At 39.9% G+C, this 21,393-nt stretch overlaps 1 protein-coding gene across 1 annotated transcript in view; it reads right to left on the minus strand.

Moving 5' to 3' along the window:
* Window positions 1–7,238: 7,238 nt before the first annotated feature.
* adarb1b (adenosine deaminase RNA specific B1b) overlaps window positions 7,239–21,393 on the minus strand; it is a 138,288-nt gene continuing 124,133 nt past the window's right edge. The window contains exons 10-12 of the mRNA XM_030757600.1: window positions 16,487–16,668; window positions 14,334–14,512; window positions 7,239–10,232 (exon numbers count right to left, since the gene is read on the minus strand). Coding sequence (XP_030613460.1) covers window positions 10,056–10,232; window positions 14,334–14,512; window positions 16,487–16,668 — 538 coding nt within the window. The 3' untranslated portion in view covers window positions 7,239–10,055. The remainder of the gene's footprint in view (window positions 10,233–14,333; window positions 14,513–16,486; window positions 16,669–21,393) is intronic.

Below are 21,393 nucleotides of genomic sequence, written 5' to 3' on the forward strand. Positions count from 1 at the left end.
TTCACATGTGAAAAATCTTTCTCACTGTAGAACAATGGACTTCACATTGTTTGGAAATGGCCTGATAACCCTTCCCAGAGTGATTAGCAGCATTAATTGAAGAATAGAATAGAATGCTTTTATTTGTCATTGAGATTGGAGATTGGAGTTGCTTCTCTAAGATCACTGCTGATCTCGTTCCTCCTCAGCAATGTGGTAACACACACCTGAATGCTCCAGACCACCAATTTGCCAAAACCTCTGCTTTCACAGTGAAGATTTCTGATGATCAATTAATCAAATGCATTCGAGCAGCACACAGCTGCTATTTAGCCTCTTCGTTCCTATGGAAGCAGTGAGAGTGTACTTGGTTTTTCATACATTAGTTCTGCATTTTGGCTGATTTTTTTTGTTAAAAGAGTAATGATGCAGAGTACTGTACCTAATTTTGAGGTTATTTTTTATTATATTTTGATATGTAAAACCTTCAAAGTGAAATAGGGTGTGCTTTCTTTTTAGTATGAGTGTATGACTGCAACAAGCAGGATACTCTGTGGTAACTGACAGACTCTGTCTTCGAAGGTATTATGACCTTGGCCAAAATTTGAAACAAACAAGCAAACAAAAAAAAAAACAAACAATTTCTCAAATTTTCTTTTGAAATATCTTCTACTGTAAAATGCTATCTTTTTTTAAAAAAAAAGTATTCCCATTAATTAGACCAAACCAATCAAAACTCACATGAGCTGTAACCACTGGTTTAACATCTTTTTGTAATAAAATGTTTCATAATCACAGTATTGACCTGCTGTAAGAAAAGCATACTTTCAGCTGTTTTATTAATGGTTCGTGATTATTATTGTACGAACTTGAGGCCTAAATTTTCTGCAGTCGGTGGTCCCACTGCAGCTCATTATGCCCCTCTCACTCTTTGTGAGATGCAGACAGCATCCATGTGCTCAAAATGCATTATTTGGCACTTTCCTGTTTTATTAAGTATTTTTGTCATTTTTTTTTTCTTCTCAAACTGTCAAAGAAAGTTCATACTTAAAAAGAAGCTGCTGGGAAAATAGACAAGTCTCCAGGTTTCTTACTACTTCTTTGTTATTGTACCTGTCATGACATTTTTGTCAGCAGCTCTGGCAGTGCAGTACACAGGGATTAGTTTATAATTTTCTTGTTTAATGGTACAGCGCTCACTGTGTCTGCTCAGGTGTACTGTCTGGTTTGGCAGTTAGGGGAAGTTTATCATCTACAGAATTAATTCATCAGTGTCAGCTTACATCATCAAACATGCTACCCTTTGATTTAATTTTTCTTTTATAAACATACTTCGGTCTAGAGACTCTCTTCACTTGTCTCTTTGCTTTGGTTTCAGTGACAATGAGTTAGTGCTATCACTTGATGAAACACACACACACACGAAGACACAAGGTCACAGACGCACTCCAACCAGTGAATAACAGCAGGCTCGAGCCGGCCGAGGTGGAGACTGGTCTTGCCATGTGATTCGCCACATACATCAACTCTGTTGAGCAGAAAATTGAAATGGAAATGTGGGCCTTGGAAGAGTGTGGCTCCCATTTACCCCTGGACCAGAGCTAATGATTTGTCATTTCTCTCAGGGGCACAAGCTGCTGCCCTCGCTCTCGCACTCATACGGCACCAGGGGGCTGAGCTGCCTCACCAGCCTCTACTGTATGTAGTCATGTTTCATTTTATTTCCAGATTTGTGCTCTTTGTTGTTGCTGAGAGGGTTGTTTACCTGTGATGCCCTGGTTTTATATTATATTAGCCTAATTTTAACTTACAACAATATCTGGCACTAACACGTCACCATATAGCTGCTGGCTACAGTGCAAGGAAACTGTGTACTTGTATTTCTGATAGATAAATGTCCTGATATCAACATTTATGCAAAGAGCAACATGGTAGTCGAGACTCAGCAGATGGATTTTTGCATTATTGAATTCACCTGTCACGACTGTTTGAATCTGTTTTTTGAGCTTTCATCATATCGGTGGAGTTCCGAGCACAGAGGGGCTCGGTGTTTAAAGCAGCCATGTGTGATTTATTATTGATCCAATGGTGGTATCTTCTGGGATGCTGATCAGACACACAGACAGAAACATCAACTTGAAACGCATTTAAAAAGTGTTCTCTGTCGACTGCGTGCACGCCATGATATCTTCCTGCTCACAATTTCACATTTTTCTGAGCTCTTCGTTTATTTAAAGAGTTTGAGGATCGCTTTACAATTACTTTTCAGTGCGCTGTACAGTCATAGCAGGATCATTAAAAACAAAGATTAAAACTGAAAAAACAACATGCCTATGTGAAGGCCTTTGTGTTCACATCTATTTTTTACTCTTTAAACTGACATGAACTGTGAAACAGTTCTTTGTCTAATTGATACCAAACACATTTGGTAATTTGGGTTGTTAAAATTTTCCTTTTAGCAAGAAAACCAGGCTGCTATTCATAAAATAAGGGAATACTGGAAATATATTTCAAATACTTTACATATTTGAAATGATTAAGAAACAAATGTTTTACCTAAAGCATGCAGGATCCTGCGGTGACTTTATAGATGACAAGAGTGCATTTCGATAATGATGCTTCAGAGTTGACAGGTCAAACATGCATTACAGCATACCCATTCTGAACAATGCTTATAGAGCATAGCCAAGGTATGCTTGAGGCTTTCAGGTACAGTATGCACAGATTTAGTACTTTTATGTATAAAACACACTGGCCACCCTGTTGCATCAGTTGATTTTAGATGAATGGTACTGTGAGTTGTCCTGGTAAGTTCATTCTGTTCTGCAAGTATGCAACCAATATACAGTCCAGACCCTGAGTATTTGTTACACAGTTACACACCTGCAGGCTCGGTGCTTTGGCACATTCATTTGTACTGACCACATAATATGTGTGTACTTTACTTTTTAATCGCTCTCTTTTAGGGGATACACTTATACACTGTCCGAAATAAAATATATAATAAAATTATATATAATAAGAATATATATAATACATAATAAAATAAAATTATAATAATATAATTTCAAACTTGACTGTACATAACTGAAGCTCTGTTGAAAGTTAATGTCTCAGCAATAATTAATTGAGGTTTACATGAGCATGGTAAATGGACTGGCAGCTTTATACTCAGTTCGGCACTTAAAGCACAAGTCTGAGTCTTGAGAGTCAAATACCCAATCACACACATACAGCACTTTTAACTATAACTAAATGCTCTCTAACATTCACACACACACACACACTCACACTCCGATGGATGCATCAGGGGCAAATCAGGGCTCTGTATGTTGCAGAACTGGAGGAGTCAGGGATCAATCCACCAACCTTCCGATTAGTAAACAAACCCACTCTTCAGATGTTCAAAAGTCAGTGGACAGATAGAAATTAAGATTGGTCTAATAAAACATTTGTGGAAAAAACTTTGAAGTATTTGACTGAAGTCTCCCCTACTGTAGATATCAGAAAGCTCTTGCTAGTTGTGGAGTCTTTCTACTTTTGTTTTGGTTCATAGTAAGTGGGTTGCAGCTCACTCAGACAAAGATCAGGTAACTGACTGTGCCATTCAAAGATGTTCCACCTCTCTCGCCTGAAAAGCTCATTGCTTGCATTTGTCACATGTTTAGGATCACCGAATGTGGGAATTTGATGTATTTGGCTGAATCTGAGCACACAAAATGTTTCTGTGTAACTCTGCATTCACCCTGTTGCTCCTGTCAAAAGCAAAATTATTACTAAATGTCAAAATGCCAGTTCCACTGGCAGCGATACATGCCCAAACCATAACAGAGCATGCTTTCTTTTTTTCCTCCTTACTTCCTTTCTTCCATCATTTTGATAGAGGCTGATTTTTGTTTCAGTAGCCCACAAAACTTTGTTATGCAACTCTACAGGCTTTAGTTTTGCGTGTTTTTGCAGAATGCAGCCTGATGGCTCTGTTTCTGAGGCTGAGGCTTGTGACGAATCCCCTGGATCGTCTTTTCCTGACCATCCTGTGGAACATTCCTTGCTAATTGATTGTGGTTTTCATTACCATGAAAAAGACTTTCCATTCGTAACAAGATTTGTGCTCCTCAATCCACGTGGTCATTTGCTGGTTTGTGTGTATTAACACAAATATCTAATAAGCCAATTGCAGGGAAGCAATTCATTGCATTTAGGTATGTCGACATGGTCAAGATTACCTGCTGAAGATCAAACTGAGCATCAGAATGAGGAAGAAAGAATATTTTGAATGTGTAATGGTTGTTGCTGCCACACAAGTTGCTCTGAGTGTTTCAGGAACTGTGGATCTATTGGGATTTACTGCACAACCATCTCTAGGGTTTACAGAGAATGGTTTGATGGCCAGACTTCTTTGAGCTGAAAGGGGGGCAAAAGTAACAGAAATAAGCACTCATTACAACCACAGTATGCACTCCTACAAGCTAATAACAGGAAACCGAGGCTGCAATTCACCCACAATCACCAAAATTAGACAACAGAAGACTGGAAAAAAGCTTCCTGGCTGAATGAGTCTCAATTGCTGCTGCAACATGGATGGTAGGATCAGAATTTGATATAAGCAACATGGAAGCATGGATCCACTCTGCTTTGTATCAATGGTTCAGTCTGCTAGTGGTGGTGCAATCTTGTAATGGCGTGGGGAATATTTTCTTGGCACACTTAGTTAGCTGACAGATCTGTGGCAACTATGTGATGCCATCATGTCAATAAGAACTAGAACAAAATCTGCAGCAACTACCTAATGTTATCATGGCAATGTGGACCCAACTGATTGAAAAATGAAAAACTTCTTTCCACTGTCATTCCCTGTGTATCGCCTCACCATTCAAATCTACCTTGGTAGTCTTTGAAGGATTGTACACTCCTCTCCAAAAGTATTGGAACAGTGAGGCCCATCCCTTTATTTTTGCTGTAGACTGAAAACATTTGGGTTTGACATAAAAAAAAAATCTACATCTGGATCTGATACACAGTTTAGAAGAAAGCACCTCTTGTCTGAACCCACCCATTTTTCTAATGAGCAAAAGTGTTGGAACAGATAAAGTTGAAATAGATTAAGAGTGAATAAGACTTAATATTTAGTTGCTTGCAATAACTGCATCAAGCCCGAGACCCACTGACATCACTAAACTTTTGCATTCTTCTTTCATGATGCTTTTCCAGGCTTTCACTGCAGCCTCTTTCAGCTGTTGTTTGTTACTCTCTTCAGTCGCCTGTTTAACAGGTAAAATGCCCCATCGGGTTTAAGTCTGGAGATTGACTAGGCCAGTCCAAAACCTTCCACTTCCTGCCCCTGATGAACTCCTTTGTAGTTTTGACAGTGTGTCTTCTTCCATCATCTTGAAGCATGATGAAAGATGTCCCAATCAGTTCAGTTGCATCTTACTTTAAACTGACAGCCAAAATGTTTCTGTAGACTTCTGAGTTTGTTGTATTGCTGCCATCGTGCATGACATCATCAATGAAGATTAATGACCCCATCCCAGAAGAAGCCATGGAAGCCCAGGCCATGATATTACTTCCCTATGTTTCACAGATGAGCTTGTATATTTGGGATCACGAGTAGATCCTTTCTTTCTCCAAACTTCAGGCTCTCCATCACCTTGGTAAAGGTTTCATCATTTCATCTTTGTCTCATCAGTCCATAAAACTTTGTCCCAGAATTCCTGAAGCTTGTCTTTGTACTTCTTGGTAAATTCCAGCCTGGCCTTCCAGTTCTTCTTGCTAGTTAGTGGTTGGAATCTTCTGGTGAGGCCTCTGTACTTCATGAAGTCTTCTTTGAACAGTAGATTGTGATATCTTCATTCTTGCCCTCTGGAAGTTGTTCCTGATGTCACTAACAGTTGTTTTAGGGTCTTTTTTTTTTTTTTTTTTTTTTTTTAACCGTACTTACAGTGTTTCTCTCGTTATCTGCTTTTGTTCCTGTTCCACATCTGTTACTCAGTACACCAGTGATGACTTTTGTCTTCAGGACATTCAAAGCAGGTGTACTGGCTATGGCCAATGTTTGTGCAATGGCACTCACTGATTTTCCATCTTCTCTCAGCCTCACAGTTGCTTGTTTTTCACCCACAGACAGCTACAGTTACTCCTCCAACTATAAATGCGCAGTCTGCACAGGCAAAACCCAAATCTGAAAGTGAGTGGAGACATTCAGCGCTATTTACTGTTTGAATACTCAGTGTAACAGGACACACCTGGGCAACTAAACACACCTGTTAATCACATGTTCCAATACTTTTGCTCACAAGAAAAATGGATGGGTTCAGACAAAAGGTGCCATCGCCTGAACTGTGTTTCGGATCCAGATGCAAATACCTGGAAATAAAAGCTGAGATTTTTTTTTTTGTCTCATATTGATTTTTTGATATGAAACCCAAATGTTTTCAGTCTACAGCAAAAATAAAGGGATTGGCCTCATTGCTCCAATACTTTTGGAGGGGACTGTAGCTGTAAAATGCTGCACCGCAGCAGCATTTTATTTTTTTATATTCACAGTATAATAATTTAATAGTTTCTCTGTTTGACTAATTGCAGCTCTGAATTCAAGGCTTTTACATATAATGTAAAGTGTTAGTTAAGGTGCCTCAGCAAAGCAATCTGATTGGCACAAGATGTTAGATATCCCATGCATTCTTCACCCAATGTACATGATAAATATTTAAAAATATGGACAAGAAACACTGTTTCAAATCAGTGATTCTGTAGTGATGTTATTATATTATTACACACACAAAGTCACACACACACACAAAGCAACACTCAGAACTGTGATAAGAAAGAATCCCGACCATGTGCAAAAGTAAACTAAGAACTCTTTTATTCTTTTTTGTTCATTTTATATATCTATGATAACTTTTTTTTTCTACACGAGTCCTTTAAAAGTTTGTCATCATGCTAGGTGCAGCTTCAGTGTTGGTAGTACATGCAAAGTTGTAGTTTTCGTCAGGAGAGGATTTCACACATTGGACAACTGGAGAGGAGAAGAACAGAGAGCAGTGGCTCTGGAAATCAGAGTTGACAAACACTGACCAATCAGGAGTCACCAAACAAAACAAAAAAAATAAATAAATAAAAGGAACCCCACCAATAGGTGCAGCTGCAGCAGGGGAGGGAGTGGAGGGGTGCACTGACCATCATTGAGGATTCACAAAGGGTTAAGCAGAAGCATTTCAGTTCTTGCAGATAGTTCAATCCATCTAATCCATAAATGGGGACTCTTTTTTTTTTTTTTTAATGTATATAGATCATGACATCATCTGTTGACATCTTTAGTGCAGTCAGAATTTAAAACAAAAGTCTACAAGCAGGCAGTCTTTAGGGGGAAATATATATATATATATATAAAAAACAATCTCAGACAGCTTTGTAGTTAAAGAATAAACGAAGAACACTGAAAGAAAACCAGAGGAGGAGAGAGGGGGGGAGGAAAACCGCAGACTCTTGTTGGTATCGGCCTGACATTACAGGAGACATTATCAGGAGTATTGCTCGAGACTTTGGTCTGGGTCTGTTTGTCAGGGGACACTGGATGCTATCTATTACTTCTTTTTTTCTTTTAAATCTTTAACTCTACTCTGGGAGATCCCCCCTTCCCTGCTTTTCTAATTCTGACTCAAACAAACAAACAAAAAAATCCCCCAAAACAACCAAATATAAGTGAAAGGTACATACATGACATCACACGTGCCAGCTGGTGGATGCCACTTTTAGCTTAGGCACTTTACAGTGCATATTTTTTAATTTATTTTTTTTAAAACATGGATGGCTACAATGGGGATGAAGCATGTTAACCCCGGCAGTGTTAGTGCCATGCTTTATGGTGCCCAGTGAGTGACACAGAATCACGAATACTTAGGAACATTAACATCTTCACAATCTCAGCAACAGAGGGATCAAAACTGGGTTTTTTTGTGTTGTTTCTTTTTAAGGATGAATCGATTGTACAGGGAGGAGAATGTGTTGCCTTTTGTTGTTCCTTATTTACACAGAACTACTATCTTGCAGCAATAATGATCGCAGCTCACAATATACACATGATCACTGATTGACAGCTACAGATGCACTAAAGAAGCCTGACATTTGTATTTCCCCCCCATATTGAATTGAACACACAGTTTTTGTACAAAGCAAAAAGTAGGACATTGTTGTGTGGGTATACAAAATCGAGACGGTAAAGGGTTGATGCCACAATGTTAGATTTTTTTCTTTTTTTAAAAAAAGGAAAATACTGGGGCAGAAACACACATGGACATCATCATCTTTGGTGAAAATTTGACAAGAATATGCTTAAAGACACCTGAGCACACACATTAATTGCACGCACACCCACTAACACACATACATATTTCCCACAGCTGGAAACAGGAACTCGTCCTCATTTACAAATTTAAAACACGAGGACATTTATGCACTCAGGATGTACAGGAGTCAAACCAATTCATAAAGCTCCTCATGGAATATGCAAATAACATGTTTCTTAATTGGGTGCAGAGAGGAGGATGAACATGACATCACACTGTGACACATTTGGTTGTGATCTACTGGCAGAGTTGATCAGATATTAGCATACAACGTCATACAAGAGTCTTCTCATGCAGGGGTTGCATTTTACTTTACTGTTCATCTAGGTGTTTCCATACACAATAATGTGGAGGGATCGCATCTAGTGAATATAACTTCATATACTGTATGTGCTGCTACAGTACATATACCATGTCATCTATGAGTTTATCTGCTATCATGTTTCCCTGCAACAAAATGACATTATTACAAGATCTGAGAGGTCTGTTATACTATCACCACGTTCCCGGTAGTATTACCCCCAATCCGTAAATGCCTGAACATAAGGACGAAAAAAAAAAAACAAAAAACCCTGTCCCCACCCCCCCCCTTCAAAAATCAAACAATCACAAGAAATCTAGAAAATAGAGACAAAGATTCAAAGCTGCCTGTGGAGGAAGATGCTGGCATTCATTCAACATCATTCACTGACGGACGCACGGGGCTCCCCATCCTATGTTTTCTGCTCTGCAGGCTTCTAAGTTCAGTTTCCATGCAAAGCCATGGCTTAGATCAAGGAAAAAAAAAAAAAAAATACAACGTGCAGCACCTCCCAGAGCTTCTCCCAAGACCCAGGCGAGAGGGGGAGTCAACATGACCCTCCCCCCTAAACTGTTCAAGTATGAAATGAGAGTGACATAAAATAACTTAAAAATCATATGCACGAATGAATGCACAAGACATAAAAACAAACAAAAAGAGTGCTTAAATGCTGTCACACCTGCTTTATATATTCTTTCCAGTCAGTGACTCAAACAGGGCGACAATATTTTGTAACATTTTCATCTTTAATCCAGAGGACAAGAACATGTAGTCTCGGCTAAGGAACGGACCAAATAACACTTTACATTAAACATTACAACTCCTATGTTTTCTCTTTTTTCAGCACTAGATTTACATCCTGAAGATTTATGCATAATTAAATTAAAATTTGTCATAGTCATTAATTTTTAGCAAAGATATATTGTTTTAGGTCCATATACATTGGTTTTAGTCAACAAAGATCCCATATCTAGGCTACATTCCAACCTAAATTAGCTACACTCATTGATCAACAAGACAGGACTGTATAATTTCAACTTTCACATCTATGGCATAAAAACACGATTTCTCTGGGAAACAAATGGGAATTTGTTAAAAGAAAACTAAAACAAAACAAAACATGGGTTCCAGTTTTACGCAGAAAATAAGTAAATGGAACAGACCATCCAATAAAATCAAAATAAAAGGTTAAATCAACATGACAAGAAAAAAAAAACACGAGGCTGAGGTCCTCTGAGGAATGAGAATGACGACCTGTGGATGGTTTGTGAAACTGCGCACGTTCATCTCCACAAATACAAAGTGCACGTGCGTGCTGACACATGGGATGGAAGAAAGTGTCTGGTTGTTAATAAGTGGCTCTCTTGCTTTCAGGCCTGGGTCAGGGAAAGAGGAGTGGGTGGTTACGGAATCCCTCGGCTCCCTCAGGAGCTGAGGGTGAACTGGTCTTGCTCGATGGGCTTTTTGACCCAAGCCCCCAAGCCGGCCTTGTGGAAGGCCTTGATGAGTGCCTGCTTGGCAGAGTGGTACTCTGTGGCTGCCTGCTTTGCTTCATGGTAGGAGCTGGGCTTCGACATCTTGATCCGCAAAATGGATGAAAGCTGGGCAGGAAGAGAAGAACGATACAGAGAAAAGGAAATAAGAAAAAACAAAACAATGACCCATTCATTTAAAATGAAGACATTTTAAGCCATATGAGCTGCTCAAATTCTTCAACTCCTACACAAAACAAAAACCATATCTGATTTCAATTTGGCCAATCTCCACTTTGTGGTTGTCTCTCCTTGTGCATCTCTTGACAGCTTTCAGTGCTGCTGGCATTTTAAAACTCTGTGAAAGTCCTGATCTGACTGCTACTACATGCTGGAACTCTCCCACTCTGTCAAAATGGTGATCCTTCAACTGGGACAAAGTCACAGAGGGTCAAATCTGATGAGCAGGGAGGGTGATAAGCTACAATTGCGCTGGTTTGGCCAAAAAAGTCCCGCATTTTTTATGCCTTGTCAAAGGGTGCATGATGGCGGGACCACAGTTGAGGCTGTCTGTGGTAGATGTTCTCCCTCAGATGCTTCAGGACAGTGTAGGAGAACTCCACATAGACAGTTGCACTGCAGGGTTATAGTTTTGGATTTTACATTATCGTTTAGTTTTAGTTAGTTTTTACTTTTTTTTCTCTAATTCAGTTAGTTTTAATTAGTTTTCAGAGTGGTTTTGCTCGTTTTTATTAGTTTTTATTTTTGGTTTAATACTTAGTTTTAGTTTCGTTAGTTTCAGTATTAGTTTTAGTATTTTCATACTTTGTCAGGTGCAAGATTCAATGCGCAAAAGTGACTATTGTGTAATAAAAGCTCAACAAAAGATACCATAAAGAAATAAAGAACAACCAACAGTTCACAAGACAGCAGCACTACATGCTAAATGTGTAATAATTAGGACACACCTGAACATCAACAGGGAGAAACAAAGAAAAATATGAACTCCCAAACTCAATAAATTCTACAATAAACTCCCAATAAAGTTCAGCATCAGTGCAGTAGATTAACAACACCTACATGTGGTGTTTGACAAAAACAAACTCTTTGAAGGAGTCAAAGGTCAAATCCAGCTGCATCCTGATGTTCTCCAACACCCGAAGCTGCTTCTGTTTTGGAGCTAGCTTGGTTAGATGCTCGCTGATTAGACTTGCAGGGTTTTTGCAGCCTCTGTACACAACCGACCTCATGTCCGCATTTATGTTTGTGTAGCTGTGCGTGTTGTGTGTGTTAATTACCTTGTGGTCGTGTGCTGCGGTGCCAGCTGGGACTTTTTTTGGTCCTCACCAGGGTTATAATAGTTTTGGATTTTACATTATAGTTTAGTTTTAGTTAGTTTTTACTTTTTTTTCTTTAATTCAGTTAGTTTTAATTAGTTTTCAGAGTGGTTTTTCTCGTTTTTATTAGTTTTTATTTTTGGTTTCATGCTTAGTTTTAGTTAGTTTCAGTATTAGTTTTAGTATTTTCATACCTAATCAGGTGCAAGATTCAAGGCGCAAAAGTGACTATTGTGTAATGAAAACTTGACAAAAGATACTGTTTAAAGAAATATATTCAACAACCAGCTGTTCACAAGACATGCTAAATGTGTGTAATATTAAAGACACACATGAACATCAGCAGGGAGAAACAAAGAAAAACATGAACTCCCAAACTCAATAAATTCTACAATAAACTCCACAATAAACTTCAGCATCAGTGCAGCAGATTAACAACACCTACATGTAACGCCCATTAGTTGCACTAATAAGGAAAACCTCCGGATTTTTCCTGTTCCTAAGTGTTTAGTGAAAACCTCAGGCAATTCTTATTTTTTGCCAGCAGGGTGCGCATACACCCACATCTATGCTGACAGCAACGTTGTGTTCTCCCGTTTTTTTCTTTTCCGTGTTTACTTTTTTTCTGGTAATTAGGCTGATCAGAGCACACACGGCGGAGAGGAAGGGTGTCGTTCGCTCTACTGCCTGTTAAGTCCAGGATAAACAGTGGAACTATACTTTCTTTTGAATGGTGTTTCGAGTGTTTGAAGATTTTCATTTTGAAAGTGAGCCGCTTTGACGGACATCGCCTCGTCAGATCGGTATATTGTCAAGTGGAAAAGCTCCGATGGCGAGCCAGAGGGAGAATCGGCGAGTGGAGAGGCGGGACGTGGGGTTGCACGCATGGAGGGTGTGACGCCAGCGGCCTGTTGTGCTGTTCGTCTGAGGAAAGGGGACGCCCATCGCAATATTCCAGATAAGACAAAAAGGAAATCAAACTACCCGGGTAGAGAGAGAGAGAGACCTGTGAACATTTTACACAGAGACATTTGACATTGACCCGACTTTTGACTGTTTGTTTTATTTAATTATTTTTTTTTGGGCCCAGTTTCTTTTCAAGAAGTTCACCAATTGGTAGTATTTTTTTATACAGTGAGAAATTCAGTCGTTACTGAAGCCTTGTTTTTTTCAACTTGTTACAGTGCTAATAAATTTTTCTTCTATGTGTTACCTTTTCCAAATCTCTGTCCACGTTCATTTGTCCTCCGAGAGAGAACCTAATTTTTCTGATCTGGTCCAAGTTGAGAGAAGCACTCTGTCATCCCTGTCTCATGAGGGTTAAAGGTGGAAGTGTTACATACATGTGGTGTTTGACAAAAACAAACTCTTTGAAGGAGTCAAAGCTCAAATCCAGCTGCATCCTGATGTTCTCACCACCTGAAGCTGCTTCTGTTTTGGAGCTAGCTTGGTTAGATGCTCGCTAATTAAACTTGCAGGGTCGTTGCGGCCTCTGTACACAACCTACGGAAGTTGCAGACCTCATGTCCACATTTATGCTTGTGTAGCTGGATTGTGTGTGTTAATTACCTTGTGGTCGTGTGCAGGTGTTTTATATGCGGTGCAGGCTGGGACTTCTTTTTTGGTCCTCGCTCTTTGTGCTCAGTTTTTTGGCTGCAAACATATTTGTCCCCTTTTTTTTTCACTTTCTTCATTCCTTCACGTCCATCCTGATAGTTTCAGCAGTCTCCTACCAGGAATTTGCTGACAGTTGTGAGTCCTTATATTGATGCTTTGATTATTATTCCTGATTGTTACTCTCTCACTGATAAAGTAGCCGGAAACGCACAAGGACTAAACAGTTTAGTCACAACTTTCTGGGCTGCGTGGACCCGACAAGTAGTCCCGTTTCTCCAGAGGCGCAGGCCAGGTTACCTGGTAGGATCAGAGCGGTTTCTGTAGCCGTTGCGCGCTTCTCAGGTGGACTTTGATGTTGCTGGTTTTTCCTGACTGAGAAATGTTCCGCACATTTTTCATCATCCACAACAAGACTTTCGATTCTATCTGTGCTCTTGTACTCAAAGAACCTCCATACGGGACTCTGCCGCTTTCTCGGCAGACCGCAGCCATTACTTGGCGGACCAGCGCGGTGAGCGCACGCACATGCGCACACACTCACACAGTTGTCCGATGGCGCTCCCAGCTTAAACTCGGAGAGCGGAAAAAATGATTTCATATCAATCTACAAGGCTTAAAAAAAAAACAAAAAAAACAAGTAAATGAAAGTCAGTTTATCGATAATTTCAGTTAGTTTTAGTTAGTTTTGTAAACTCACAATTCAGTTTTAGTTAGTTATCGTTTTTTCCTTTTAATTATAGTTTTTATTTATTTCAGTTAACGACAATATTTTTTCAATTTCAGTTTTCGTTATTTCGTTCGTTTTCGTTAACTATAATAACCCTGTTGCACTGTACAACTGTGTTAATGTCAGAAGAAGAAGAAAAAAAAAAAAACAGCTCTTTGACCTGATCTGCTGCTTTCGGGCTTGGACATCACAGACTTTTTTACTGAAGACTACTGGATCTTTCTGGGTTGTAGCCACAGACCCAGCTCTCGTGTGAAATGATTATTCTCAACATATAAGTTGAGTCCATTTGACACAAAAGTTGACATTTGACCTTTGTACAAGTTTAAGGTCAGTAGTGAAATCGCAGATCAGAGCAGGACTTCCAGGGTCTGATGTGAAAGTAGCAGTTTAGCTAAAAGTATTCCTGAGATGCACAAGGAGACTACACTGAAACTGCCCCAACTAGCAATTGCAAATCTTCTAAGATGACTGTGCCAGTAATACAGCGAGGTGCAGTCTGTATAGACGCATGGCTGTGTGCGAATGTGCGCTCTGGCCTCTCCGTACCTTGGAGTGTAGGCGCACCCAGCGGCTGTAGAGCGCCTGTTTGCAGAGGCGTGAGGCGCGGCCCATGTCGTCCTTGCCTGTGGTTGCGTTGATTACCTCCAGAGCCTGGTCACCCACCGTCCAGTTGACACTAAAGTTCGGTGCCTTGCCTGGCTGCCTGGCTTCAGCATTACTTATACCTGGCATCAGAAACACCCAGAGTTAATGAATGAGCGAGAGTGCATATTAAAACACAAAGGTTTTTAGTTACAGGAACTCTACAGATTCTAAAACGCTGTTTACTCTTTCCCACAGCAACCAAACCTTCTATCAACTCATGTGTGGATGTATTAAACAATGAACGAGGTACCCAAATGTGGCAGTGCATCCTTCCAAATGACAGCGGCTCCCACAGCTACAATATTTCTAAACAGGGCATTTTTTATTCTTCTCATTTCATTTTGTCTAACTCAGTAGAGACAAACAGTAGAATCCACCTGGGGGGGGGGACTATAAGGACAGAGCGTGCTCTCTTCTAGCACACTTCAGGGCTTTGGCCTCCACTGTATCTCAAGCATAAATGGGAGATATATGGATGTCATAAATCCCCATGTCTTCCTCTTTGTGTGTGTGTGTGTGTGTGTGTGTGTGTGTGTGTGTGTGTGTGTGTGTGTGTGTAGGTGTGTGTGTGTGTGTTAAGCTCCTTGGTTCCATTTGGCAGCACTTGTGGCAGAAGATGATTTAAAGGGGATGAAATCCTCAGTGCTCTAACGCCACAGCACTTTCACCGCTAAAAACTCTCTAAAGCGGAAAAGGTTAATAACCTTCTACCATTATCTCCTTTACTTGCCATTTAGAGAGAAGGAGCAAGGGGAGCTAAATGTATATCCTGGCTGTGTGATATGAAGCCCCGTGTCACCCCCCAGGATCTAAACAAAATGACCACAGTGCCACTCTCTCCACAAGTTTGATATGGACTACCCTATATTCATGGTGGTACAATGACCAGTGCAAGCAGTGCTTTAACAGCTTGGTATTTCCTCGACCTTTGCTCGTTTGTGTGGCATTTTGGTGCCCCATGGTTAGTGCACAGCTGGGAAGAGAGGGAGACAACCAGCTGACTGTTTTGGTGGAAAATACAGCAACATTACAGTAGTGCTTAAAATGCTATAAAAATTTAATATTAATTAAACACTTTCCTGTGTTTAATGAAGCTCAAGGAGGGAAGTCAGAAAATGACTCTTTATTTCTTTATAAATTAATTAATGTATTTTTTTATTGTGCTGTTCAATTCCATCCATCAGGAGTTTGGTGCAGAATAATCCCTCACACCTCTAAACATATCAAACTGTTTAGTTCAAACTCTGCTGTTGTTTGTTATTTTTTTGAAAGAGATGTTATATTACTGCATCACTACCTCCTTTCTGACATGAAAGTTAATTTTATTGGTTTGAATGTTTTTTGTTTTGTTTTCAAGCTGGTGCAAAAACTGGAATTTTTTCTCTGTCCAAAATAAAAAATGTTGAAATCAGGTGATAAGTAATAGATTCATTTTTAAACTTGTAAATCTCTCTGAATAAATGTGCCCCTAGCTGGAGATATATATATATATATATATATTGTTTATAATATTTCCAATGGAAAAACAAAAGGAAGAGGAAAAGGTGGAGCATAAATTAAAAAGAAAAACAAACCCATCTTTCCTCAAACGCTGGATCAACTTACAAAGACAAAGACGGCATGTTCTACATCTAAAAATAGAAATCCAAAAAAACAAAGAGAGAGATGAAAACACTACAGGAGTCCCGGTCTATACTGCCTTTTTAAAAGGTCAAGCCAATGCTGAAAATTTACACAAAATGATAAAGCTATTCAAATTCCACAGGACCTAGGTAAATGTCAGCCGAGATCCAACAAAGGGAGAAAAGCAATAACTGTCTTCCTGTTCCTGTGGGACTCACTGACCAGCGAGGTGATTTAATGTGTTTACTGCTTCTTCCTCCGTGATATTTAGACAGCTGGAGTTTGATTGGCAAAGATTAACAAAGTGATCCTCTCAAATCATGAAAATGTGAACATGATGACCAATCTATAATCAGAAATCTGCAAAAGGAAACTTATATGATGCACTTTTCTTCTTTTCCATTCTAACCTACATCAAAGACAGCTCTTACCGCTGAGAAGAGGCCTGTTGAGGGTGAACTGCTGGGGCAGGTCTTCGATATCGGCGATGCGCTGGTACATGGCCCTGGAGAGGTGGTCAGCATGGTAAAGGCTGCCAAGGATGATGCTGGAGAAGTAGATTGGTTCTGTGAAGTAGCTCATCAAGGAGCCCTGGATGCCCACCACGTTCCACCTGCAGAGAGAAAAACACACATGCTTTCATGCTTTTCACACTTTCAGTCTGCCAGAAACCCAAAATTTTGTCATCTTCACCATGACAGTATACTTCACAACAACTTGAACATATCACTGAGGCAGTATTATGATATGCAGCTGAAGTGTACAAACAGCACTTTCTTAATCACTGGAAAGTTCACGGGCTTATTAGAATATGATACTGTAGCTGTCTGATGTGGGAACACACACACACACACACACACACACACACACACACACACACACACACACACACACACACACACACGAGCACAAAGTTAATACTGTATATTAGTACATAAACATTCAGTCCTATCTGACATGCACCCACACATAATCCTACAGCTGTGTACACTCTGAGGTATCCAATTTTATTTTTTCCCAAACTTCTGTTTATTTTCATGCTGTGTCATTAGCCATCTTTCCCCAGTCATTTTCCCATTGACATGCTCTGTGAAGCAGTGCCTGCCCACCTTACAGAGAGACAAACACAGAGAGAGAGAGGGAGAGAGAGAAGGGGGGAGTTAGAGAAATGAAGAGAAGAGGCAGATAGGGAGAAGGAGTTAGTTTGACTGTGCAGGCTGAGAAAATAGGAGAGAGACGAATGAAGAGAAATAATGGAAACAAGGACGGAAATGTTAGAAAGAGGCGGTGCTGAAGGCTAAGGTTGTTAGCATCTTATATAATTTATACAGTCAACAAATTCCATTGAAAGCTAAAAAAAAACAAAAAACAACCTCAACCTTCCCAGACCATGCATGCCAGATTCAGCTGCAGTCCCACTGAATTCAAAGATTTAGATCTTTAAAAGTAAAAAAAACAACAACAACAAAAACAGAAATGTAAGCCCAGTGTTTTTGCTTTCTTTTCACTGACTTCTGCTTTTACTCACTGCTTAGTTAGATTTGGCACCAAAACTACCTGATTAGGTCTAGTCTTCCAAAAGTACTTGATCAGGTTTAGGCGAAAAGAAAAGAAAAGAAAAGAAAAGAAAAGAAAACAAAAAACACTTAGTTGGATTTTGGCCCCAAAACATTCTTCTTTATATTTAGGCACCCAAACTACTTAGGTTTACTACTTGTGGTTAAGGTATAAAAAGTTTAAATATCATGCTAAACATTATAGAACACAAGTGTCCATAATGTCTGAGTCACATTAGAGTAAAAACAGGAAGTCAACCTTCTTGCTGCTAGGAAAACTCAATGGTTGCCTGGTGATTTCATTGACTTCTTTCGTGTACAATGACCATTTGCAAATAGTTGTGTGCAACACCCTCAACCTCTGGACTCGACTTCACAGTGCAAGGTGATTGCACAAGTCGTTTGGAGGGAGGCAACCTGTCTCCAAACAACTGCAACCCAACTCACAATGACTGTAATCACTCTCAGATACACTGGAAAAGGTTTGCACATAACTGACCTTTCATTTTTAAATGCAGACAGACTTCCAACACACTGAATCTGAGTCTGCAGTGATCGGCACAGCCTCTCTGTGCAAGAAGGGATTCAACTCAACTGGTTGTCAACCGAATGCATCCTGCTTAATCCTATATAAAAGCAAGATTGCCAAGCACCTGCGTTACTTTACAGTTGCTGCAATCCTGCAGCAACTACATCACTGCGTGTGGAGAAATTTCTGAATTTCTCTTTCAAATCTATGAGGTTCTGGCTGAACTCTGTATATAAGCACTTAATGTGAATTTCTGTGTATGTAGATTTGCAACAAAGGGCAACAGAGTTGTAATTTATACCTATTTTGTCACAGTTAATTGCTGTAATTGCCAATTTGACCACATTCAATCCCAAACTGATAGCACACTGACGCCGTCTTATAACTGTTTTACTGCCATCTTGATGCAGCAAAGTCGCTCTGAAGATGACTGAGACCTGATCCTCGTCTTCAAAGGCGAGATTGAAAGTTCAGTGCACACGGTTACGATAATTTTGTTTGTGTCGTGGTCTCCAAACACCGTTTTCCCTAATGTGGCTGTAGCATAAGTATTATCGTGGAAACAAGACCCATGATCACCTGGTGCGTCACAGCAGCAGCATCAAAGGACATCTTTAATGTAACTGTTCAGATGGCTGTGGCTTCTGAACAGTTACTCCTCCTGAGCTACACCAGCGGCTGTAGCTCAGAAGGTAGAGCAGGTCATCAATCGGATGGTTGGTGGTTCAATCCCTGGCTGCATGCTGAAGCATCCTTGGGCAACATACTGAACCCCAAATTGCTCTCAATTAATTGGAGTGTGAATGTGTGCGAGTGTTAGACAGAAAGCACTTAGGCACAGAAAAAAGTGCTGGTGTGAATGGGTGAATGAGGCATGTTTGAGTGCTCAAGTAGAGCAGAAAAGGGGTATATAACACAGGATATGTGTGGGATTAATAAAGTATCTATATACTCAAAACACTGTCATGGCATCCTCATGATCTCAGCAGTTACATCAATTACAATAGTATGACTGAAGACACTGAAGAGGCTTTGGACAACACAGCTACCAGCCCCCCCCCAAAAAAAACCAACAAACAACCAAACAAACAAACAAACAAAAAAAAACCACCAACAGTCTAAATGAACTGCTGGTTACACAAATGGACAAATTCACTGTTGATGATGGTCTTTTAGTTGTATTTGTTGATGTCAAGAGAAAAATATCTATCACTAGCTGCCTTCTTTATGAGAACATTAGAAAATGAGTGTTGACTAGCTCTCCTCATCTCCCTTTTACTTCAGGCAGACTGTTTGAGAGTCTTTGAAATTACCAACGTGAACCCAAAACAATCAGCAATAATATGCACACATGCAAAAGACCGCAGGCTATGCAGAGGGTCCATTGTTTCCATATGCAATATTGTGTGTGTGTGTGTGTGTGTGTGTGTTTGTGAGAAAACGTGAGTGAGACTGCGGGAGGGGAAAAATAAAATATCTGAATTCAACTGTAGCTGCGAGCAGTAAAGCACACATTCAGCCCAGTCAAATAGCTTCATAATATTCTGTGTCATGCACAAACTGCAGTAATACACACACACACACACACACATTGTTGCATCACAGCAACATGGTGACACATACACACCTGTACACCCTCTGAAGGACGCACACAGTGTGTAAAAAAGCCACAGTCAAGGAAGCACACACCTTTTGAGTTATGTTCTGAGAGGCATTCAATTTCATTCCTGTCAAACATCACTGTATTTCTTTGTCGTACCTTTTCCCCCAATACCGTGCTTTTCGCGTCTACACGCACATAAATTATAAACACTCAAATGAGAACAGGGTCAGAATAAGTCAGAAAGCACACGTGACGAGCTGTTACAGGAATAACAAAAGAAAAGAGGAAAAACAGAGAGAAAGAATCCATAGGAACAATTTGCCTTTATGCTAATGAACTCATTGAAAGAACAGACACGAGGCAGAGAATGGCTTGTTGATAATGAAGCCGCGGGGCTGGCCGTGTAATCAGAGGAAAAGGAGAGGAGTGAAAATAATGTGTACGAGGGAGCAGTGAGGGCATGGGGCAAAGCGTGTCAGTCAGTAGTTGTACTGAACAGCAGCCCTGTTGCTAACTATCACTCACACAGGGACAGAAGCAGGTGGGTGGAGGATTTCTGACATGGCTAATAGCTGTGTCATGAGAAGGCAGCGCGGGAAGTCGTGCATAATGATTTCTCAAAGTGGAAGAGAGATACTTGTACCTTAAATTCTTAAATGCAGTGAGCTTTTTTCTGTTTCTTTATGTCAGCCCTGATCTGTAACTGGTGTCAACCTTAAAATATTTCATGTTCTTCCCTCTTATTTAGTCAGACTTTAAAAAAAAAACAAAAAAACATGGTTATATGCACAGTCTTCCACCTTATTTTGCCCTCTACTGACTTGGATCCCTCCACGATGGACCACATAAAATCTAAATCACACAGTGAAAGGGCAACACTGCCTCTAACTCACATAGTGCAAAGAGCATTTGCCAGTCAGTAGACATGTCCCTCATCAAATACACACTCAGCATTCAATCACTCGGTCCATTCAGGCAAAATATTATGATCCTGGGCACAGAAGGCAAGAAGGAAGACGAGGAGGGGCTCCCGAGAGGAGTTATGGAGAAGTTTCACCGTTCATCACAAGAGAGGCAGGGTGTTGCCTTGAACATGGACACAGACTAAAGACGCCATGATCTGTCTGCAAAAATGCCCCCAGGGACAGTTTATCAATTTAGCTGTCCCTGACACTCCCTGAAGGCTTGATATGACATAGTGGATGGACAATGTGAAGATAAAACACTCACAGCCGATTGTAGTGGCGGAAAATAAAACACACAAAAAGAGTCTTAAGAAACACAATCAGAGCTGAAGCAATGAAGTGCTGGTTTCCTGTAATCTTCACTAAGTTAAATGTTTATAAGATCTTTTTTAGACCATACTTGCCTAAGATTGGGAGAAAACCAATGGGTAATATAAAGCCTACAAGAACATGACATTGTTGACATTTTTGTCAACATGTCCAAAATAGAATTATGTCTATTAATATAATTCATCAGCTGAAGTGATCTAAAATGAGATACAGCAGATGTGTAACTAAGCTAAGCAGCTCCGGGTTTTGTATTTAGCAAACAGTGTTTTTGAACATTTCTAAAGAAGACAAATTATTTCAGAAAAATGCAGAGCTATTGAGCAAAATATAATTTGTGAAATATTATCTAATATTT

The sequence above is a fragment of the Archocentrus centrarchus genome, chromosome 21 (assembly GCF_007364275.1).
Source record: "Archocentrus centrarchus isolate MPI-CPG fArcCen1 chromosome 21, fArcCen1, whole genome shotgun sequence".
In the NCBI taxonomy this organism is placed as follows: Eukaryota; Metazoa; Chordata; class Actinopteri; order Cichliformes; family Cichlidae; genus Archocentrus; species Archocentrus centrarchus.